Source organism: Oncorhynchus masou, chromosome 25 (assembly GCF_036934945.1).
Source record: "Oncorhynchus masou masou isolate Uvic2021 chromosome 25, UVic_Omas_1.1, whole genome shotgun sequence".
NCBI classification, from domain to species: Eukaryota; Metazoa; Chordata; class Actinopteri; order Salmoniformes; family Salmonidae; genus Oncorhynchus; species Oncorhynchus masou.
In genome coordinates this window covers 10887215-10906443 of record NC_088236.1, presented here as the reverse complement: position 1 = coordinate 10906443, position 19229 = coordinate 10887215, and the positions used below count along the sequence as shown (strand labels likewise).

General features: G+C 41.2%; 1 protein-coding gene and 2 long non-coding RNA genes across 4 annotated transcripts in view; 1 reads left to right on the top strand and 2 right to left on the bottom strand.

Annotated features, from left to right (window-relative positions):
• Positions 1-4403, bottom strand: part of LOC135513771 (uncharacterized) — a 21987-nt gene extending 17584 nt beyond the window's left edge. For both annotated transcript variants that reach the window (XR_010451577.1, XR_010451578.1), the window contains exons 1-2: positions 4374-4403; positions 351-417 (exon numbers count right to left, since the gene is read on the bottom strand). This is a non-coding gene — a long non-coding RNA (uncharacterized LOC135513771). The remainder of the gene's footprint in view (positions 1-350; positions 418-4373) is intronic.
• On the top strand, positions 3953-19229 carry fxn (frataxin). Its single transcript, XM_064936687.1, has 6 exons — positions 3953-4156; positions 5036-5128; positions 5594-5685; positions 6138-6258; positions 15202-15299; positions 17129-19229. Exons 1-6 carry the CDS (start codon positions 4040-4042, stop codon positions 17265-17267), a joined length of 660 nt encoding a protein of 219 aa, XP_064792759.1. The 5' UTR covers positions 3953-4039; the 3' UTR covers positions 17268-19229.
• LOC135513772 (uncharacterized) overlaps positions 15202-19229 on the bottom strand; it is a 244581-nt gene continuing 240553 nt past the window's right edge. The window contains exon 2 of the long non-coding RNA XR_010451579.1: positions 15202-18614. This is a non-coding gene — a long non-coding RNA (uncharacterized LOC135513772). The remainder of the gene's footprint in view (positions 18615-19229) is intronic.

The window sequence follows — 19229 nt, the reverse complement described above, 5'->3', positions numbered from 1 at the left end:
TTTTACACCTCCAGCAAAGGAATGACATTTCTGAGTGCATGTAATTCAGTTTCACTGGCATATAGGATGTTCTATGGATGGCCTTCAACTGCAGTAATTTATGTCTGAGATGATATGAACATGACGGGGCATTCAAACAAATCTGTATCAATTCATCATCATCAATAGCTACTACCAGGTCTTCCTCATGTTTTTGTTTGACATGTTTTGTGTCATTGGAAACAGCCTCCAGCAACAGTTCGGAAATCAACTTTGGATGTTTGTCAGACTGCCTTAAAATAGCATCTGGCTTGTCCAGTGTTTGCTGCACAGAGAGAATAAAGTGTTGTATCTGCAAAAATTCACCTCACCTCCGTCACAGACTGGTCTTCCCTGGCTGCCTGACCCTGCCGAGACCCCTGTCACCATCTAATCCTCCTAAAATGAGGCATGACATAGTAATGAATGACAAAATAATGACCTTGGTGTATATTTTATACATTATTATCTTTCCAAAGAAATGTACTTCTTAAATAGGCCTATGATTAAGCTATACTTTACTACATTGCCTAGAAATAGGCCTAAATATTGATTGCCCATATTTCTTCTGAAAATCTTTCCACTCCTAAAAGATAGGCTATAAAAATAGCTCAAGAGAAAGTGCAAGTCTCTCTTACTCTGCTCTCTTGAAACTATATCTAGCATATTGGCTGATATAGCCCAGTAATACAATATAAAGGCAATGTGAGACTCTCTAGTAATTTAACCAATTTCTTAAGGAGACAGCCATTATGAGTCAGCAAACAATTTATCACAACACTAAAGCCCATTCATGCCTCCGTGTTGGTAAAGTAATAGTTCTTAAAGTTTTTTTTCACAATTTCAGCTTGTTCGTCATTTCGATAATGAGAAGGTCAAGTGTCATAAAGGGGGTGTTTGAGAATAAGGTTCCCATTCTGGGGTGGCAGTTAGCCTAGTGAGTTAGCCCAGTGGGCTAGCCTAGTGGTTAGCCCAGTGGTTAGCCGAGTGGTTAGCCGAGTGGTTAGCCTAGTGAGTTAGCCTAGTGAGTTAGCCTAGTGGGGCGGCAGGTAGCCTAGTGGTTAGCCTAGTGAGTTAGACTAGTGGTTAGCCTAGTGAGTTAGCCTAGTGGGGCGGTATGTAGCCTAGTGGTTAGCCTAGTGAGTTAGCCTAGTGGAGCGGTATGTAGCCTAGTGGTTAGCCTAGTGAGTTAGCCTAGTGGGGCGGTATGTAGCCTAGTGGTTAGCCTAGTGAGTTAGCCTAGTGGGGCGGTATGTAGCCTAGTGGTTAGCATAGTGAGTTAGCCTAGTGAGTTAGCCTAGTGGGGCGGTATGTAGCCTAGTGGTTAGAGCGTAGGACTAGTAACCGAAAGGTTGCAAGTTCAAATTCCGGAGCAGGCAAGTTAAAAATTTGTTGTTCTGCCCCTGAACAAGGCAGTTAACCCACTGTCATTGAAAATAAGAATTTGTCAAGTTAAATAAAGGTAAAATAAAAACATAAAGAATAATATGAAATGCTCTGAGACCAGGTTGCAGCATTGACACCATAGACAAGTGCCTAGTGAAGTTTACACACATCTGAGACAGTCCATTTAGTATGATACAGTATGTTACTTTTTGTATAGAATGTATTAATTTGTGGTAGTCCATCACCAATTTTGTATGATATGTTACAAATTATCATTTGTATTGTATGTTACGAATTTTCAAAATGTAAAATATGTTACAAATTTCAAAATGTTACGATTTGCAAAATGTATGATATGTTATGAATTTTAAAAATGTATAAGGTGTTACGAATTATAGCTAGGTGAGTACGTGGCTAACGTTAGCTAGCCTGCTAACGTTAGCTCGGCTAGGGTTTATGTTAGGACTTAGGTGAAAGGGTAAAGGTTAGGATTAGGTTTAGGATATGGGTTAGCTAAAAGGGTTAAGGTTAGGGGAAGGGTTAGCTAACATGCTAAGCAGTTGCAAAGTATCTAAAAAAGTAGTAAGTTGTTGAAAAGTTGCTAATTAGCTAAAATGCTAAAGTTGTCCGTCATGAGATTCGAGCTCGCAACCTTTGGGTTGCCAACCACCTAAACCATCTGTTTTATGTAACCATACCAAACCTAACATATCATACTAATTTTTGTTTCCCCGGATTTTTGTTTACTATGTTACGTCTAGTTTATGAGACCATGCTGCGATACTGATAGGATCGAGAGAAAGGTTGCGCAACTCTCAGATCAGTTCCCCATTCAAATCTTACCTTAACATTAGAATTAGAATTATTCCACAATACTGACAAAGGATCAGCTCCTAGAGAGATATTGAGCCCCTTACCTGTACGGCAGCATATATTAAGGTAGCTTATTCTAAGGTTTTACTCGAAATAATGCACTAAATCACACATTTGGCAAATAATTGCGTTATACATCATGAAATTAGATGTGGAACGCAATTATTACAATGAGCAATTATCAAAATATAACTTGATTGATTGAACATGAAATTGATTTCCATATGATTGAAATATATACTGTATGCCTATGCAGCGTATTGTCGTTTAATGTGGTGCAACTTTAGGTTCTTTGAAAGAGGACTGACGATATGTGGAAAAACATCCTTAGAACCTTCGTTGGAGCATCGTTGAATCTATGTTTCCAAAAACCACGGTTACCATCACAGTCCTCTTTAAAAAACAGAACTTAAAGAACTCAGTTATCTTTGTATTCACACTGCCCTTGCCTTTGAATAAGGACTCAACTCTTTTGTCACTTCACCTATTTTGTGGACTGAGTCCTCTTTGTATTGACATTGCTATGTTTAGAAAGGAACCAAGATCTTTTTCCAACATTCACTCTGGGTTTTTACAAAGTGCAGGACAAGTCATTCAATCAGAATGTGTTATCAGACAACTAGAGATATATATGTGTTTATAGTTTGGAAACTAATCGATTGTATTTAGTTAAAATATTAGACATAATATTTGTAATCAAAATATACTTTTAACATGTAACATGATTGAAAACAGAATAAACAGCAATAGAATAACTGCAGAATAAATAATGCTGTAATTGAAAATTGTACACACAAGGTAGGTACTGCCCTTTTAAGAGCTAGAATATATTGTGTACCCTATGTTGTGATTCTCACCACATACTATTCAACCCCCACAATCATTAAACAGCTGATGAAGCTCTCTTAGCCTATAGATCACATATTGCAAACAAATAATCTGAACTAAAAACTACAAACATTTTGGAATTTCTGTGCGACTTTGACAATTGCTAATCAATATCCAAAAACAGCACACATTTTATTTTCTGTGAACCTGCACATCATCTCTCTTATGTGGCACCAATGTGATGGTTTATAGCAGGGGAACGGTATTGCAGTTGTCTAGAGTGTGGTGCGGGAATAATGACAAGTGAACCTGGGGAGTTTTGCGTTTACATTGTCTTGAAAAAGTTAACCGGACCACGGAATTAAAGCGAACCGAACTCAGACCACCACTCGATATGGTCTCACATCGAGGGGTTTGAGTTATTTTGGAGTGTTCACGATGCACACAAAAAAATATGCGAACCGCACTGAGTTCACCAAAATTGTCTGAAAGGAACCAAGTGTGAAAACACCCTTTGATGCTTTTGGGAAACCGGGCCCTGCTATTTCGGTGCATACGGTAAGAAAGGAGAAAGTTCTCCAATGTGCCATCCCACTCCAGCCTGGCAGGTGGCGGTAATGCGCCATAACGGTGTGGACAAATAGGTTTTAACACTAGTTACCATAGCCACAAAGTCAATATGGGTTATAATCACAAAAATGCTTGAAACAAACATTTGCTTTTTGGTCATAAGGTAAGGATAAGGTTAAGCATAAGGTTAGCAGTGTGTTAAGGTCAGGGTTAAAATCACATTTTATGAAGAGACATGGAAGAAATAGACTGGGTTTTGACTTTTTGGCTGTGGTAAACCACCAAACAGACATGAGTAGAAGGTTCCCGAACAGACATAAACAATCAAGTTGATAACAAGATCAACAGCACTGAAAGGCGAAAAATGCAGAGGTTATCCATTAAAAAACTATGTATTTATCAATTCATACGCGACCAGAGCTATAGACTACAGCAGAGAACGGCAACATGTGTACAAGGGACCAGACATCTGTCTAATGAGGTAATGTCATGTTTGCCACGCCGCTAGTTATGTTTTGAAACATTGTGTAACCGCTAACGTTAGCGAGCAAGATTAGAGCTGCCAAATAGATGGGCGATAATGGGAGATTTACTTTTGGCAAATCTGATTTAAAACTACCGTTTGTCTAGTTGGTTCGTCCTTATGCTGTTGGAAATTTCACATTTAAGACAAAATATCGATAGGAAAGTAAACTTACCGATTTTAAAGGTGCCACACGGGATTTGGGGTTGGGGGGCGGGGGATTTAGTATTGTAATTTCAGAAAATGTCCATAATATTTTCAGTAATAGTGGAATAATAATAGTGTTTCACAGTATTAAGTTACTTACCCCGCCAGTGTTGTGATATTCGCCTAATTAATTTCCTAAGATTCTACACTGTTCGCTCAATTTAAGTTTAAATGAGAAAACAATCACTGAAAAGGGACTCATTGTGACATATTTAAATAGCTGCCAAATATCTTTTCATTAACAAAAAAATATAATATTTACAGCAGTTTGAAGTTGGTGGAACAAAACCGAAAGTAAGATTTGTTTTGAATGAATTGTGCTTTTACTTTCGGTTTTGTTCTACCTGCTTCAAACTGTTGTAAATATTATATATTTTTGTTAATGAAAAGATATTTCGCAGCTATTTATATATGTTACAATTATTCCCTTAACTATTCAGTGATTGTTTTCTCATATAAACAAAAATACTGTGAAACACTATTATTTCACGATTGCTGCAGATGTATGGACATTTTCTGAAATTACAATGTCCCCCAAAAATATAACACCTTTAAATATATGGGTGTTGTTTATCAGCTGAATCATGCATACATGATACAATAACAGATATTGCCTTCTCTTATTTTCAGCATCTGGGAAACTCTCGCTGTCTGAGAACTCGGTCTGCACCAAATGACACATCTAAGCATGTGATCTCGAGGAGTGCCCTGAGTTCATCAAAGGTAAACGTACTTACTAGTTGGCAGAGTAAGATTCAACATTTTGTAACAGACAAGGGACATTCCTTTTTTATTACATTTTGTAATGTAAATGTGCGTGGCATTGATTACACTTTGAAGGCCTCGCTACATTTCGCGACTAGAGAGAAGCTGGCCAGGTGTATATCACCTTGGGTAGTGGTCATCAACTCTGGTCCTGGAGAGCAACAGGGTGAGGGGGATTTTTGTTCCCGTCAGCGCTAATAACACATGATTAAACTAACTTATCATCAAGCCAGTGGTTGAACAGATTTTGGTGATGCTGGGCAGGAACAAAAGCCTGCACACGCTGTGTAAGATCCAGTACCAGGGTTGGTGACTGCCAACTGTCTGGTGCTCTAGGGAACTATGATAGCATACTGATAAAAAATGATTTGACACAGAATTTTACTATGCAATGATATCCCTACCTGTGTATTTCTGTCACAGTGGCTTGATAGCAGACCTGGAGGAGGAGAACAGAGGAGAGTCCTACATGTTACTTCACCAGTACGTACAGAGGAAAACGCTGTTCAGATAAGGTAAATATACTATGGGAGACTAGAGGAGTGCTAGCAAAGTATAGTATCACCATCGATGACACATCCCATTTAATCTCTTGAGAAGCTCCTCGTGGCAACAGGAAGGATTTTGTAACTGCAGTATTAATCTCTACTATAATATGTAGGCCTACAGTAGACTATAGTCTATTTCCTTCACTTTGTGGATGGGCTAACTCACTTTGTGGATGGGCTAACTCACTTTGTGGATGGGCTAACTCACTTTGTGGATGGGCTAACTCACTTTGTGGATGGGCTAACTCACTTTGTGGATGGGCTAACTCACTTTGTGGATGGGCTAACTCACTTTGTGGATGGGCTAACTCATTCTTTTCAGTGGACATTCAGTTCTCATGTCAAATACAGTTCACATCAAATTCAGCCTCTGTGTTTGTTGACCCTCATTCTGACCCAGTGTGTTTATCCCTCTCCAGTGAGATCAGCGAGGCAGCCTATGAGAAACTGGCAGATGAGACTCTGGATTCGTTGGCTGACTACTTTGAGGATCTGATGGATGGACCACTAGCAGGGCCGGAGTTTGATGTTCTCTTTTCTGTAAGTACACATCACGTTGTCTCCACTATAAGTATACACCACGTTGTCTTCTCTGTGAGTATACACCACGTTGTCTTCTCTGTGAGTATACACCACGTTGTCTTCTCTGTGAGTATACACCACGTTGTCTTCTCTGTGAGTATACACCACGTTGTCTTCTCTGTGAGTATACACCACGTTGTCTTCTCTGTGAGTATACACCACGTTGTCTTCTCTGTGAGTATACACCACGTTGTCTTCTCTGTGAGTATACACCACGTTGTCTTCTCTGTCAGTACACACCACGTTGTCTTCTCTGTCAGTACACACCACGTTGTCTTCTCTGTGAGTACTCACCACGTTGTCTTCTCTGTGAGTACTCACCACGTTGTCTTCTCTGTGAGTACTCACCACGTTGTCTTCTCTGTGAGTACACACCACGTTGTCTTCTCTGTCAGTACACACCACGTTGTCTTCTCTGTAGGTCCAGGGAAATACTGTACACACTGTACCAGTTCCTCTCTGTTTCTGCACTCCTCTCGTTTGTCCACTAGGGGTAGCTGTTGACTCACATGTCATTCCATTGGAAGTTTGACAATCCTATTTGCAGCATTTATCCTGAGTTCTTCATCAGAAAATAATATTTGTGAATAATGAGTAGTTCTGGGTCTGTGTGTCTGGTAGTGAATGATGAGTGTATGTCTATTAGGGATCCATGAGTCATTAGAGCTGTAGGATAGGATGGCGATGGTGCTGTTATGTGCAGGCCAATTACTTCCTGAGGGCAAAGGTCACGGGGGGAAAATAATGATTGTAGTGTCCTCAAATCATCAGACATGCCCAGGGCACTAAACACCACGTCAATACACTGATGGCTGTGTGTGTGTCCATGGGAGTAAATTGGTCTGACATAATGGCAAAAAAAAAAGTGTGTTCATGGTGATATTGAGCTGACCTCTTGACCTGGGTCAGTGCTGTACCAGACAGCTAGAGGATCTATTGATGCCCAGAGAACTGGCTGGCTGGCAGACTGCTGATGTGTGTTTGTCGGCATCACTGCTTCTCGGGGACATCTTGCCTCTACCAGTACAGTTTATGAGTCCACTGAGTGTGTTATAAAGACAAGACAAGTGTTTCCAATACGTGAGGTAAAGAGGTCGATGGAATTCGACCAAAACAATCGTCACCCATGCGTCCACCCCGTGGTGTAATAGATCCAGAATCTCCTCATTGACTGACATCAAAATGAGCTTACATTTAGGCTATTGTAAATATGTGTACTTGAGGTAAAAACCAGAGTATAATGCTGTATAGATGTCAACCCCAATACATGTTCATGTTATCGTCACCAATCAACTGCAATAGTTAAAAATGACTGACTACCTCCATCTGTATGCTAGCAACGCTACCAGCTTATACGAATGGGACTTAGCATTTAGCAAACATTTTTCTAAACCCCAAAATTAAATGTTCTAAATATAATGCAGCAAAAACACCCACATACTGTATATCAATGTAAAATACCAAATAATGCATGCAGAGCAGAATTAGGCCGATACCCTCGAATTAATTATCAAAATCCAAATAAGAGCCATTCAATTCTACAACCACTTAAAAGGAAGCGATTTCTAAACCTTCCATAACAAAGCCATCCCCTACAGAGCAGGTAGCCTAGTGGTTAGAACGTTGGGTCAGTAATGAAAATGTCAAAGTCCAGAGCTGACGAGGTAAAAATCTGTCATTCTGCCCCTGAGCAAGGCAGTTGACCCACTGTTCCCCGGGGCAACGAAGACGTGGATGTTGATTATGTCAGCCCCCTGCACCTCTCCGATTCAGATGGGGTTAAATACGGAAGACACATTTCAGTTGAATGCATTCAGTTGTACAGCTGACTAGGTATCCACCTTTCCCTTACAGAGAAATGAACCTGGAGAAGAGCCCCCTAAACAAGCTGGTCCTGGGGCTCTGTTCATGAACATAAACAGACCCCACAGAGCCCCAGGACAGCAACACAATTACACCCAACCAAATAAGAGAGAAAAATATATAATTACTTGACACATTGAAAAGAATTTACCAAAAACATAGAAAACTGGAAACCTATTTGGCCCTAAACAGAAAGTACACAGTGGCAAAATACCTGACCACTGTGACTGACTCAACATTCAGGAAAGCTTTGACTATGTACAGACTCAGTGAGCCTTGCTATTGAGAGAGCCTGCCATAGGTAGACCTGGCTCTCGAGAAGACAGGCACTGCCCACAAAATTAGGTGGAAACTGAGCTGCACTTCCTGCCAAATGTATGACCGTATTCGAGACTCATATTTCTCTCATTACACAGACCCACAATTTGAAAACAAATACAATTTTGATAAACTCCCGTATCTATTGGGTGAAATACCACAGTGTGCCATCACAGCAGCAAGATTTGTAACCTGTTGCCACAAGAAAAGGGCAACCAGTGAAGAACAAACACCATTGTAAATACAACCCATATTTACAGTGCAATCAGAAAATATTCAGTCCCCTTGACTTTATCCACATACAGCCTTATTCTAAAATGGATTAAATTGTTTTTTCCCTCAATCTACACACAATAACCCATAATGACAAAGCAAAAACAGGTTTTTAGACATTTTTGCAATTGTATAAAAAAATATTAAGAAATTATAACATTTACATAAGTACTCAGACCCTTTACTCAAGTACTTTGTTGAAGCACCTGTGACAGCAATTGACCATGAGTCTTCTTGGATATGATGCTACAAGCTTGGCACACCTGTATTTGGGGAGTTCCTCCCATTCTTCTCTGCAGATCCTCTCAAGCTCTGTCAGGTTGGATGGGAAGTGTCGCTGCACATCTATTTTCAGGTCTCTGCTGAGACTTGTAAGGAAGCCACTCCTGTGTTGTCTTGGCTGTGTGCTTAGGGTTGTTGTCCTGTTGGAAGGTGAACCTTCGCCCCAGTCTGAGGTCCTGAGAGCTCTGGAGCAGGTTTTCATCAAGGATCTCTCTCTTTACTTTGCTCTGTCCATCTTTCCCTTGATCCAGACTAGTCACCCAGTCCCTGCCGCTGAAAAACATCCCCACAGCATGATGCTGCCACCAACATGCTTCACTGTAGGGATGGTGCCAGGTTTCCTCCAGACGTGACACTTTGCATTCAGGCCAAATAGTTCAATCTTGGTTTCATCAGACCAGAGAATCTTGTTTCTCACAGTCAGTCCTTTAGGTGCCTTTTGGAAATCTCTAAGCGTGCTGTTGTGTGCCTTTTACTGAGGAGTGGCTTCCTTCTATCATAAAGGCCTGATTGGTGGAGTGCTGCAGAGATGGGAGAACCTTCCAGAAGGACAAACATCTCCACCGAGGAACTCTGGAGCTCTGTCAGAGTTACCATCGGGTTCTTGGTAACCTCCCTGACCAAGTCCCTTCTCCCCTGACTGCTCAGTTTGGCCGGGCTCTAGGAAGAGTCTGGTGGTTCCAAACTTCCATTTATAAATGTTGGAGGCCACTATGTTGTTTGGGACCTTCAATGCTGTAGAAATGTTTTGGTACCCTTCCCCAGATCTTTGCCTCGACACAATCCTGTCTCAGAGCTTTACGGACAATCCCTTTGACCTCATGGCTTGGATTTTGCTGTGTATACTGTCAACTGTTTGACCTCATACATACAGGTGTGTCTTTCCAAATCATATCCAATCAATGGAATTTACCACAGGTGGACACCAATCAAGTTGTAGAAACATCAAGGATGAATGGAAACAGGATGCACCTGAGCTCAATTTACAGTCACATAGTAAATGGACTGAACTTATGTAAATAAGGTATTTCAGTTTTGTTTTTTTCACGAATTTGCAAAGAACCTGTTTTCTCTTTGTCATTATGAGGTATTGTGTGTTTTAATTTTTGTTTGTGTATATTTGATATTTTATTTTAGAATAAGGCTGTAACGTAACAATGTGGACAAGGGGTCTGAATACTTTCCGAAATGCCTTTTGTACATAGCCACTTTTGTGAGTGTAATGTTTACTGTTCAGTTTAGGTTATTTTAGTTTTGTTGATCTATTTCACTCGGGGGGGGGGGGGTGTATATGCTCTGGAGAGGACAAACACAGCTGTGGGACTGACAGGCATGCAGTCCAGTGTCTGACAATGTAGACATTGAGCTGGTTAGGAGGAGACAGCCTAACAGGCTATTCACACTCACTCCCAGTCTCCTCCTAACACCAGCTCACTGGCTACGTTGTCACACACTGGACTGCATGCCCGTCAGTCCCACAGCTGTGTTTGTTGGCACTGTTAGATTTCCTCTGGGATAAATCCTCCACAAATATCTATAGTCCTCTTTCTTTCTCACTTTCTCTCATTCCGTCCTCCCCAGCACAGCTCTCCATCTCTCTCTTGTGAGGAGGTAATTTAATAGTATGGTTTTCAATTACCATTTGAACATTTTTATAAAATCCAACTATTTGTTTGGGTTGGGGGTACCCAGGGTCTGTGGGAGTGCGTGCTACGCCACTGCATATAACTAAATATGAGTTAAGTATAACTATAAGAAATTTAAGATAAATTCTATCCAGCTCAGGGCTCCAGCTATGCATTGGTTTGAGAAATTTCTAGCTAAGTGGCTTGATGTCAACTTCAAGCATCTTGGTTACAGCAGAGTCATTCTAGTCTGAGTACCAGTCTGTTTAGCTAACATTCCACTGCTTGTCGTCTTGGTTACAGCAGAGTCCTTCTAGTCTGAGTACCAGTCTGTTTAGCTAATATTCCACTGCTTGTCGTCTTGGTTACAGCAGAGTCTTTCTAGTCTGAGTACCAGTCTCTTTAGCTAACATTCCACTGCTTGTCGTCTTGGTTACAGCAGAGTCCTTCTAGTCTGAGTACCAGTCTCTTTAGTTAACATTCCACTGCTTGTCATGTGCCAAAGAGACTAGCCTTTCTGCCGTCTTCAAATATGAACATTTTATCATTAATGACCTTGAGAAGCTGATCTTGATTCGATAACCCTCACAGCTATCCTCCAATCACAACGATTATCTAGAGACATGCAATCCCCTCCTGGATCAAGGTCCCTGTTGCTAATAGGTTGGTGCGTAGAAAGAAAGAAACTAACCCCTGAGTGTACACACTAACCCCTCGTACTGAGTGATTTTAATAATTTAAAAAATCATGAAAACATTTAAAAAGTTAAACATTTTAGGTAAAACAATACTATATATAGTCACGTCACCAAATAATTGATTAAAACAAACTGTTTTGCAATGAAGGTCTACAGTAGCCTCAACAGCACTCTGTAGGGTAGCACCATGGTGTAGCCGGAGGACAGCTAGCTTCCGTCCTCCTCTGGGTACATTGACAGTAATTATGACAACTTCCAGAGGATGCCCTCAAGCCTATCAGAGCTCTTGCAGCATGAACTGACATGTTGTCCACCCAATCATAGGATCAGATAATTTAATCTAGTACTGAAAGCATAAGCTACAGCTAGCTAGCACTGTGTAACTACTTACTAGACTGTACACTAACGTTACTGCACGATTGTAGTGGGTTTACTAACGTTTAAGTTCTATTAGCTATGCTGAGTATTACGTTACTTCAGCTAAAAAGGTGACAATGTAGGCTGGTCACATACAGCTGTTGTTTTGTGCATTGAAGTCCACAAGGGAAGGAATACAACGTGGCGGTTATGAGAGTGAACTCTGTTTACTTGTGATCAGGGGTGCATTCATTCCTCCGAGTCTGTTAGAAAAAGAAGAAAAAAACATTACTTAAACGGTAGCAAACGGTTCAAAACAGGGATAAACATACAAATCAAATCAAATGTATTTATATAGCCCTTCGTACATCAGCTGATATCTCAAAGTGCTGTACAGAAACCCAGCCTAAAACCCCAAACAGCAAGCAATGCAGGTGTAGAAGCACGGTGGCTAGGAAAAACTCCCTAGAAAGGCCAAAACCTAGGAAGAAACCGAGAGAGGAACCAGGCTATGTGGGATGGCCAGTCCTCTTCTGGCTGTGCCGGGTGGAGATTATAACAGAACATGGCCAAGATGTTCAAATGTTCATAAATGACCAGCATGGTCGAATAATAATAAGGCAGAACAGTTGAAACTGGAGCAGCAGCACGGCCAGGTGGACTGGGGACAGCAAGGAGTCATCATGTCAGGTAGTCCTGGGGCATGGTCCTAGGGCTCAGGTCCTCCGAGAGAGAGAAAGAGAGAATTAGAGAACGGCACACTTAGATTCATACAGGGCACCGAATTGGACAGGAGAAGTACTCCAGATATAACAAACTGACCCTAGCCCCCCGACGCATAAACTACTGCAGCATAAATACTGGAGGCTGAGACAGGAGGGGTCAGGAGACACTGTGGCCCCATCCGAGGACACCCCCGGACAGGGCCACATACCTGGATTTGTCCAATAGAAACTGTCGTTTGCAACTGTTGCACTAATGATTACACCCTATATCAGCTGGATGCAGGCAAGAGTGTGCAAGGCGCTATTGAATGTCACTGTGTGTCACTTCACATGTCTCTCAAACTGTGTTTACCTACATTGTAATCTTTCATTCATAGGCTAGGTTGTAGCAACATCATGGTGGGTATAGGGACAATTCAAGTTTCATGTAGTAGCCCAAACCTATCGATGTTACATTGAGCTGGATGAATGGAATATGAATGACAGTCATCCAACATGCTGTAATAGAAGTAAGGCCGTGCTCATGAAACAAATGATGGTCCTCACTCATCTTGAACAGCCACTGACCGCCACTGTTGTCACGCAGCACTTGAATTAAATTACTATAGATGGTGTGTTTGACCAGGATGACATCACAATGCTCTTCCTCTCATCCTTGAAAGAGGAGGCCATTTGAAGGGCTTTACAGTAGAGTACAATATCCCTGACGTGTCACTATGGAATCTTCAACAGCCCATTCTGGAATCCTCTCTCATGGAATCCTTCATGCTCCATTATAGAATGCAGTCCACCACCCTCTCTGTAACACCCATAGAAATAGGATTATTTCTACCATGACAACCCAGCCACACAACACTCTGTTTAATCTCCTTAATGAGTGGGACATATTCATTAACGCCTGTTAATGAGCCAATAGTGCAGCGCTGCAGCCTAGAGGTCAACTCTGGCCTGGGGAGAGGAGAGGAAGGATTTTGAAAGAGGAAATGAGAGGAGGGATTTGGAGAGAGAAGGGTGTAGAGGAATGGGAAAATTATATATTTTAGAGGAAGAGCAGACTAGCGGTGAAGGGAGGAGATGAAGAGATGGTTGTGCAAATCCCATCAAACAGCAGTGGCATTAATTTAAAGAAATATAACCTCATTTAATCTGTGTGTGTGTAGAGCAGTTACTGGAACCCCTGTGATTATTTCAGGATTTGTAGCGTTCAGACACTGTCCTGGCAGGCTGCCGCCGTGTTAGATTGGTAACGGTGTTGCTGCTGTATATCTGCATCCTGTCCGGTTGAATAACCAATATGTACATGCTGCTACAGTAGGTATCTGAGAGATTTTTATTTGGATTTTACCTTTATTTAACTAGGCAAGTCAGTTAAGAACAAATTCTTATTTTCAATGACGGCCTAGGAACAGTGGGTTTAACTGCCTGTTCAGGGTGCCATCACAGCAGCAAGATTTGTAACCTGTTGCCACAAGAAAAGGGCAACCAGTGAAGAACAAACACCATTGTAAATACAACCCATATTTACAGTGCAATCAGAAAATATTCAGTCCCCTTGACTTTATCCACATACAGCCTTATTCTAAAATGGATTAAATTGTTTTTTCCCTCAATCTACACACTAACCCATAACGACAAAGCAAAAACAGGTTTTTAGACATTTTTGCAATTGTATAAAAAAATATTAAGAAATGATAACATTTACATAAGTACTCAGACCCTTTACTCAAGTACTTTGTTGAAGCACCTGTGACAGCAATTGACCATGAGTCTTCTTGGATATGATGCTACAAGCTTGGCACACCTGTATTTGGGGAGTTCCTCCCATTCTTCTCTGCAGATCCTCTCAAGCTCTGTCAGGTTGGATGGGAAGTGTCGCTGCACAGCTATTTTCAGGTCTCTGCTGAGACTTGTAAGGAAGCCACTTCTGTGTTGTCTTGGCTGTGTGCTTAGGGTTGTTGTCCTGTTGGAAGGTGAACCTTCGCCCCAGTCTGAGGTCCTGAGCGCTCTGGAGCAGGTTTTCATCAAGGATCTCTCTCTTTACTTTGCTCTGTTCATCTTTCCCTTGATCCAGACTAGTCACCCAGTCCCTGCCGCTGAAAAACATCCCCACAGCATGATGCTGCCACCACCATGCTTCACCGTAGAGATGGTGCCAGGTTTCTTCCAGACGTGACACTTTGCATTCAGGCCAAATAGTTCAATCTTGGTTTCATCAGACCAGAGAATCTTGTTTCTCACAGTCAGTCCTTTAGGTGCCTTTTGGAAAACTCTAAGCGGGCTGTCGTGTGCCTTTTACTGAGGAGTGGCTTCCTTCTATCATAAAGGCCTGATTGGTGGAGTGCTGCAGAGATGGGAGAACCTTCCAGAAGGACAAACATCTCCACCGAGGAACTCTGGAGCTCTGTCAGAGTTACCATCGGGTTCTTGGTCACCTCCCTGACCAAGTCCCTTCTCCCCTGACTGCTCAGTTGCAACCTTCCGGTTACTAGTCCAACGCTCTAACCACTAGGCTACCCTGCTGATGGCTTGTCTTGTAGACTATCGTCCTGTCTAGGGGGTGTACAGTACTTCTGTTGCCTCATGCCACAGAAGCAGCAGGTGATAGGCTCCTGCCCTATGCTTCATTCAAGATCAGACGAGGCTTACTTGCATATACTATATTGTCTTTAGAATAAGTTAGAGAAAGAATGAGTCATAGATATTAAGTCAAATTCAACAGTTTAAAAAAACATTTTTAAATGTCTTATCTTTCTCCCTCCAGAGTGGTGTGTTGACAGTGAAGGTGGGCGGAGACCATGGGACATACGTCATCAACAAACAGACTCCCAACAAACAGATCTGGCTATCATCTCCTACCAGGTCTGTGTTTGTGAAATTGGACAGAACGGTTATTTCTGCTGTGTACAACGCTTGATTGAATTGATTTGGTAGTTAAAATACATATACAAGACCCTCCATTACATACTTTGAAGTACTTTTTATTTAATATATTACATTTTATTTACACTGACAAAAAAATATAAACTCAACATGTAAAGTGTTGGTCCCATGTTTCATGAGCGGAAATAAATCAGTTTTTATTTTATTTCACCTTATTTAACTTGGCAAGATTTATTTACAATGACGGCCTACCAAAAGGCCTCCTGTGGGGACGGGGGCTGGGATTTAAAATAAAAATCTAGGACAAAACACACATGACAAGAGACACCACAACACTACATAAAGAGAAACCTAAGATGACAACATAGCATAGCAGCAACACATGACAATACAACATGGCAGCAGCACAACATGGTACAAACATTATTGTGCACAGACAACAGCACAAAGGGCAAGAAGGTAGAGACTACAATACATCACGCAAAGCAGCCACAACTGTTAGTAAGAGTGTCCATGATTGAGTCTTTGAATGAAGAGATGGAGATAAAACTGTCCAGTTTGAGTGTTAGTTGCAGCTCATTCCAGTCGCTAGCTGCAGCAAACTGAATAGAGGAGTGACCCAGGGATGTGTGTGCCGTGGGGACCTCTAACAGAATGTGACTGCCAGAATGGGTGTTGTATGTGGAGGATGATGACTGCAGTAGATATCTCAGATAGGGGGGAGTGAGGCCTAAGAGGGTTTTATATTTAAGCATCAACCAGTGGGTCTAGCGACAGGCAAACAGACATGACCAGTTAACAGAGGAGTATAGAGTGCTGATAAGAAATAAAAGATCCCAGACATTTTTCATATGCACAATAAGCTTATTTCTCTCAAATTTTTACTTTCCTGTTATTGAGGATTTATTATTTGCCAAGATAACCCATCCAACTGACAGGTGTGGCATATCAAGAAGCTGATTAAACAGCATGATCATTACACAGGTACACCTTGTGCTGGGGACAATAAGGCCACTCTAAAATGTGCAGCTTTGTCACCCAACACAATGCCACAGCTGTCAAGTTTTTAGAGAGCGTGCAATTGGCATGCTGGAATGTCCACCAGAGCTGTTGCTAGAGAGAACTGAATATTCCTTTCTCTATCATAAGCTGCATTCAACGTCGTTTTTGAGAATTTGGCAGCATGTCCAACCGGCCTCCCAACCGCAGACCATGTGTATGGCGTCGTGTGGGCGAGCTCTTGTGAACAGTTTGCAATATGGTGAGGTTATGGTATGGGCAGGTATAAGCTATGGACAAAAAAAACACAATTGCATTTTATCGATGGCAATTTGAATGCACAGACCTGCCGTGACGAGATTCGGAGGCCCATTTAAGGGTGACCAACAGATGCATATCTGTATTCCCAGTCATGTGAAATCCATAGATTAGGACCTAATGAATTTATTTCAATTTACTGATTTCCTTATATAAACTGTAACTCAGCAAAATCTTTAAAATTGTAGCATGTTGCATTTTATATTTTTGTTCAGTATAATATATTACATACATGTATGTACATTTGATTGAAAATAGTTCAGACATTTATGTGCTAGTAAATGTTTGACCAGTCAGTTCATCGCTATTTAGGTGTTTTTCATAGCTATTTAGGTGTTGTTCATAGCTATTTAGGTGTTGTTCATCGCTATTTAGGTGTTGTTCATCGCTATTTAGGTGTTGTTCATAGCTATTTAGGTGTTTTTCAGTGATTTAGGTGTTTTCAACCCTAGCCTGATGTCCCCCTCTCTGTGCCTCTCTCTGTCCTCCAGTGGTCCGAAGCGTTACGACTGGACAGGAGAGCGTTGGGTCTACTACCACGACGGCATGGCTCTCCACCAGCTCCTCTCTAGAGAGTTCTCTATCATCTACAACATGAACCTGGACCTGACCACACTAGTACACTCCTGACCTGGGCCACATCCCAATTCCCTTTAGAGCCAAAGGTAGTGCACTATATAGGAAATAGGGTACCACCTCCGATGTTTGTCCCATCTTGTCCATTCTCCTACACAGCATACTACATCCATGTACTTAATCACAGGTCTGGGGAAAAAAAGTTAAACATCTTGTGTGCCCAGATTTCAAGTTAGGATTCAGCTCGGAAACAGAACCAAATGGATTTATGCACCAATACCACTAAAATACCATAACGTTCATATAAGTCTGTGATATAATCTAGAGGACATTAATTGTATACATCGATGATAGTGTTTTATTTGTGTGAATGTGTATATGAATACACACGTGAACGGAGGTGTCGGTCTTGTCTGTAACTGAAGGAAAAGGAAAACGTTGCAGTTGGTTATGATTACGTTCTCGTTACAACTGAAGTTCGTTCCTGATTACTTCTTCAGGTTTGGAGTTTACCTCCATTTCTAAACAAGTACCATTTTATTGTGATCAAACATGTCTAATTGAGCAGTTATAACCTGTTATGATAAACCTGTTGGGACCTATTGAGAAACACCATCATTAATGAACAGCTTGTTTCTTTTTCAAATAAAGATGGCTAGTTAAACATGATATAGCCATTGTAAACAACAGACGCATGCAATCACTCTTATTTCAATGGAAATTAGTCCAAACCCAGGATTCATTATTCTTTTTCCCTCAATTTTATCCAGGATAAAAAATGTAAAAAAGATTTTTGTTTTAATGGTCGAGCCAAACACAGCTAAAACCATAGAAATATAGATTCTACAATGAGGATCCCATTCCAGTCAATGTTCTGTGATGGATGGACCGGCGGCCATGTTGAGTGTTCCCGTGAGTGATCCTGTCACATTGCTATGGTCTGAGGGGCATTGCTCCAGTCATTCTACCTCTATGGCTAAAACAGACGTTAGTGGGCATCTCTGATGTCTTATTTCTCCAAAACTAAATCTTGTGTTTGATTCACACAATAGAGCTGGACTGGTCTGGCCTGGATATGTATCCACCATAGTTTCTGGAACCATGCTGGAAAGGACAATATGGAAATAAAATATCCAAGCCAGCACACCACTGTTAAGGTCGGTCCTATAGTGTGCAATTAGTCCATGGACATCAGGCATCAGGCTGATCAGTGGTCAGTGTCTCTGTCTGGTGATGTTCCTAGGCTACAGACTGTTTAGGAGGCATAGTAGACAGGGATTACTTTTAGAGAGTAAGAGTTCTTCCTCTGGACTGACTCTGTATCAGTGGTGGAGCTCTGCTCTTTTCTCATTCACCTGCTGGGAGATCTCAGTCCTGATGGGCCAACGGGCCTGTGCGGAACTGTGGAGAGAAACATATTTATAGTGGAATGTTCTGGAGGGACAGATACTGTCAGAACAACAGTCATACTGTCAGAGAGCTCAGATTTAAGTACATCGATAGGGAGCTAGCTGAGTCAATGGTTTATGGTGAGCCAGGATAATATTTCTGCCGTTCTGCATTGTTTGAAAAGTTAAATTCGCCTCGGGAATCGTCTGCGTTCACGGTCAAATTCTAATCTGGGAGTTTCTGGTATGAATTTGTTGAAATGTATGTATCTTTGTTTTATAATTTAATACCTGTAAATAAGTTAAAGCCAGTGTTTTCAACAAACACCTGGAATAGCCAGCCAAATAGAAAAAGTAGCCCTCCCCGGGCAGGGTTTGAAAAATGTTGGCGATCAACCTATATTTTGGAGGCCTCTAGTTCATTCTAATGCCTTGATTCCGTCCAAAATACAAATGTACCACCCAGATTGGAATTAGTTGATATTGTGTGTAGAAAGACATGACTATACAGTTTTAATTAGTGAAAATGTATAAATTAAGTTTGTTGTTTTGGATATCATCTAGGCCTATATGATCAGAACTATTTTCTAAATACAATAACATTAAACCTTTTTAACATTTAACCTGT

What these genes read in the sequence shown, in the direction of transcription:
- fxn (XM_064936687.1), top strand. Translation starts at nt 4,040, where the DNA reads ATGCAGAGGTTATCCATTAAAAAACTATGTATTTATCAATTCATACGC. An exon ending in CCAGACATCTGTCTAATGAG is followed by an intron (nt 4,157 to 5,035) that starts GTAATGTCATGT and finishes TCTTATTTTCAG; the next exon opens with CATCTGGGAAACTCTCGCTG. An exon ending in AGTTTGATGTTCTCTTTTCT is followed by an intron (nt 6,259 to 15,201) that starts GTAAGTACACAT and finishes TTCTCCCTCCAG; the next exon opens with AGTGGTGTGTTGACAGTGAA.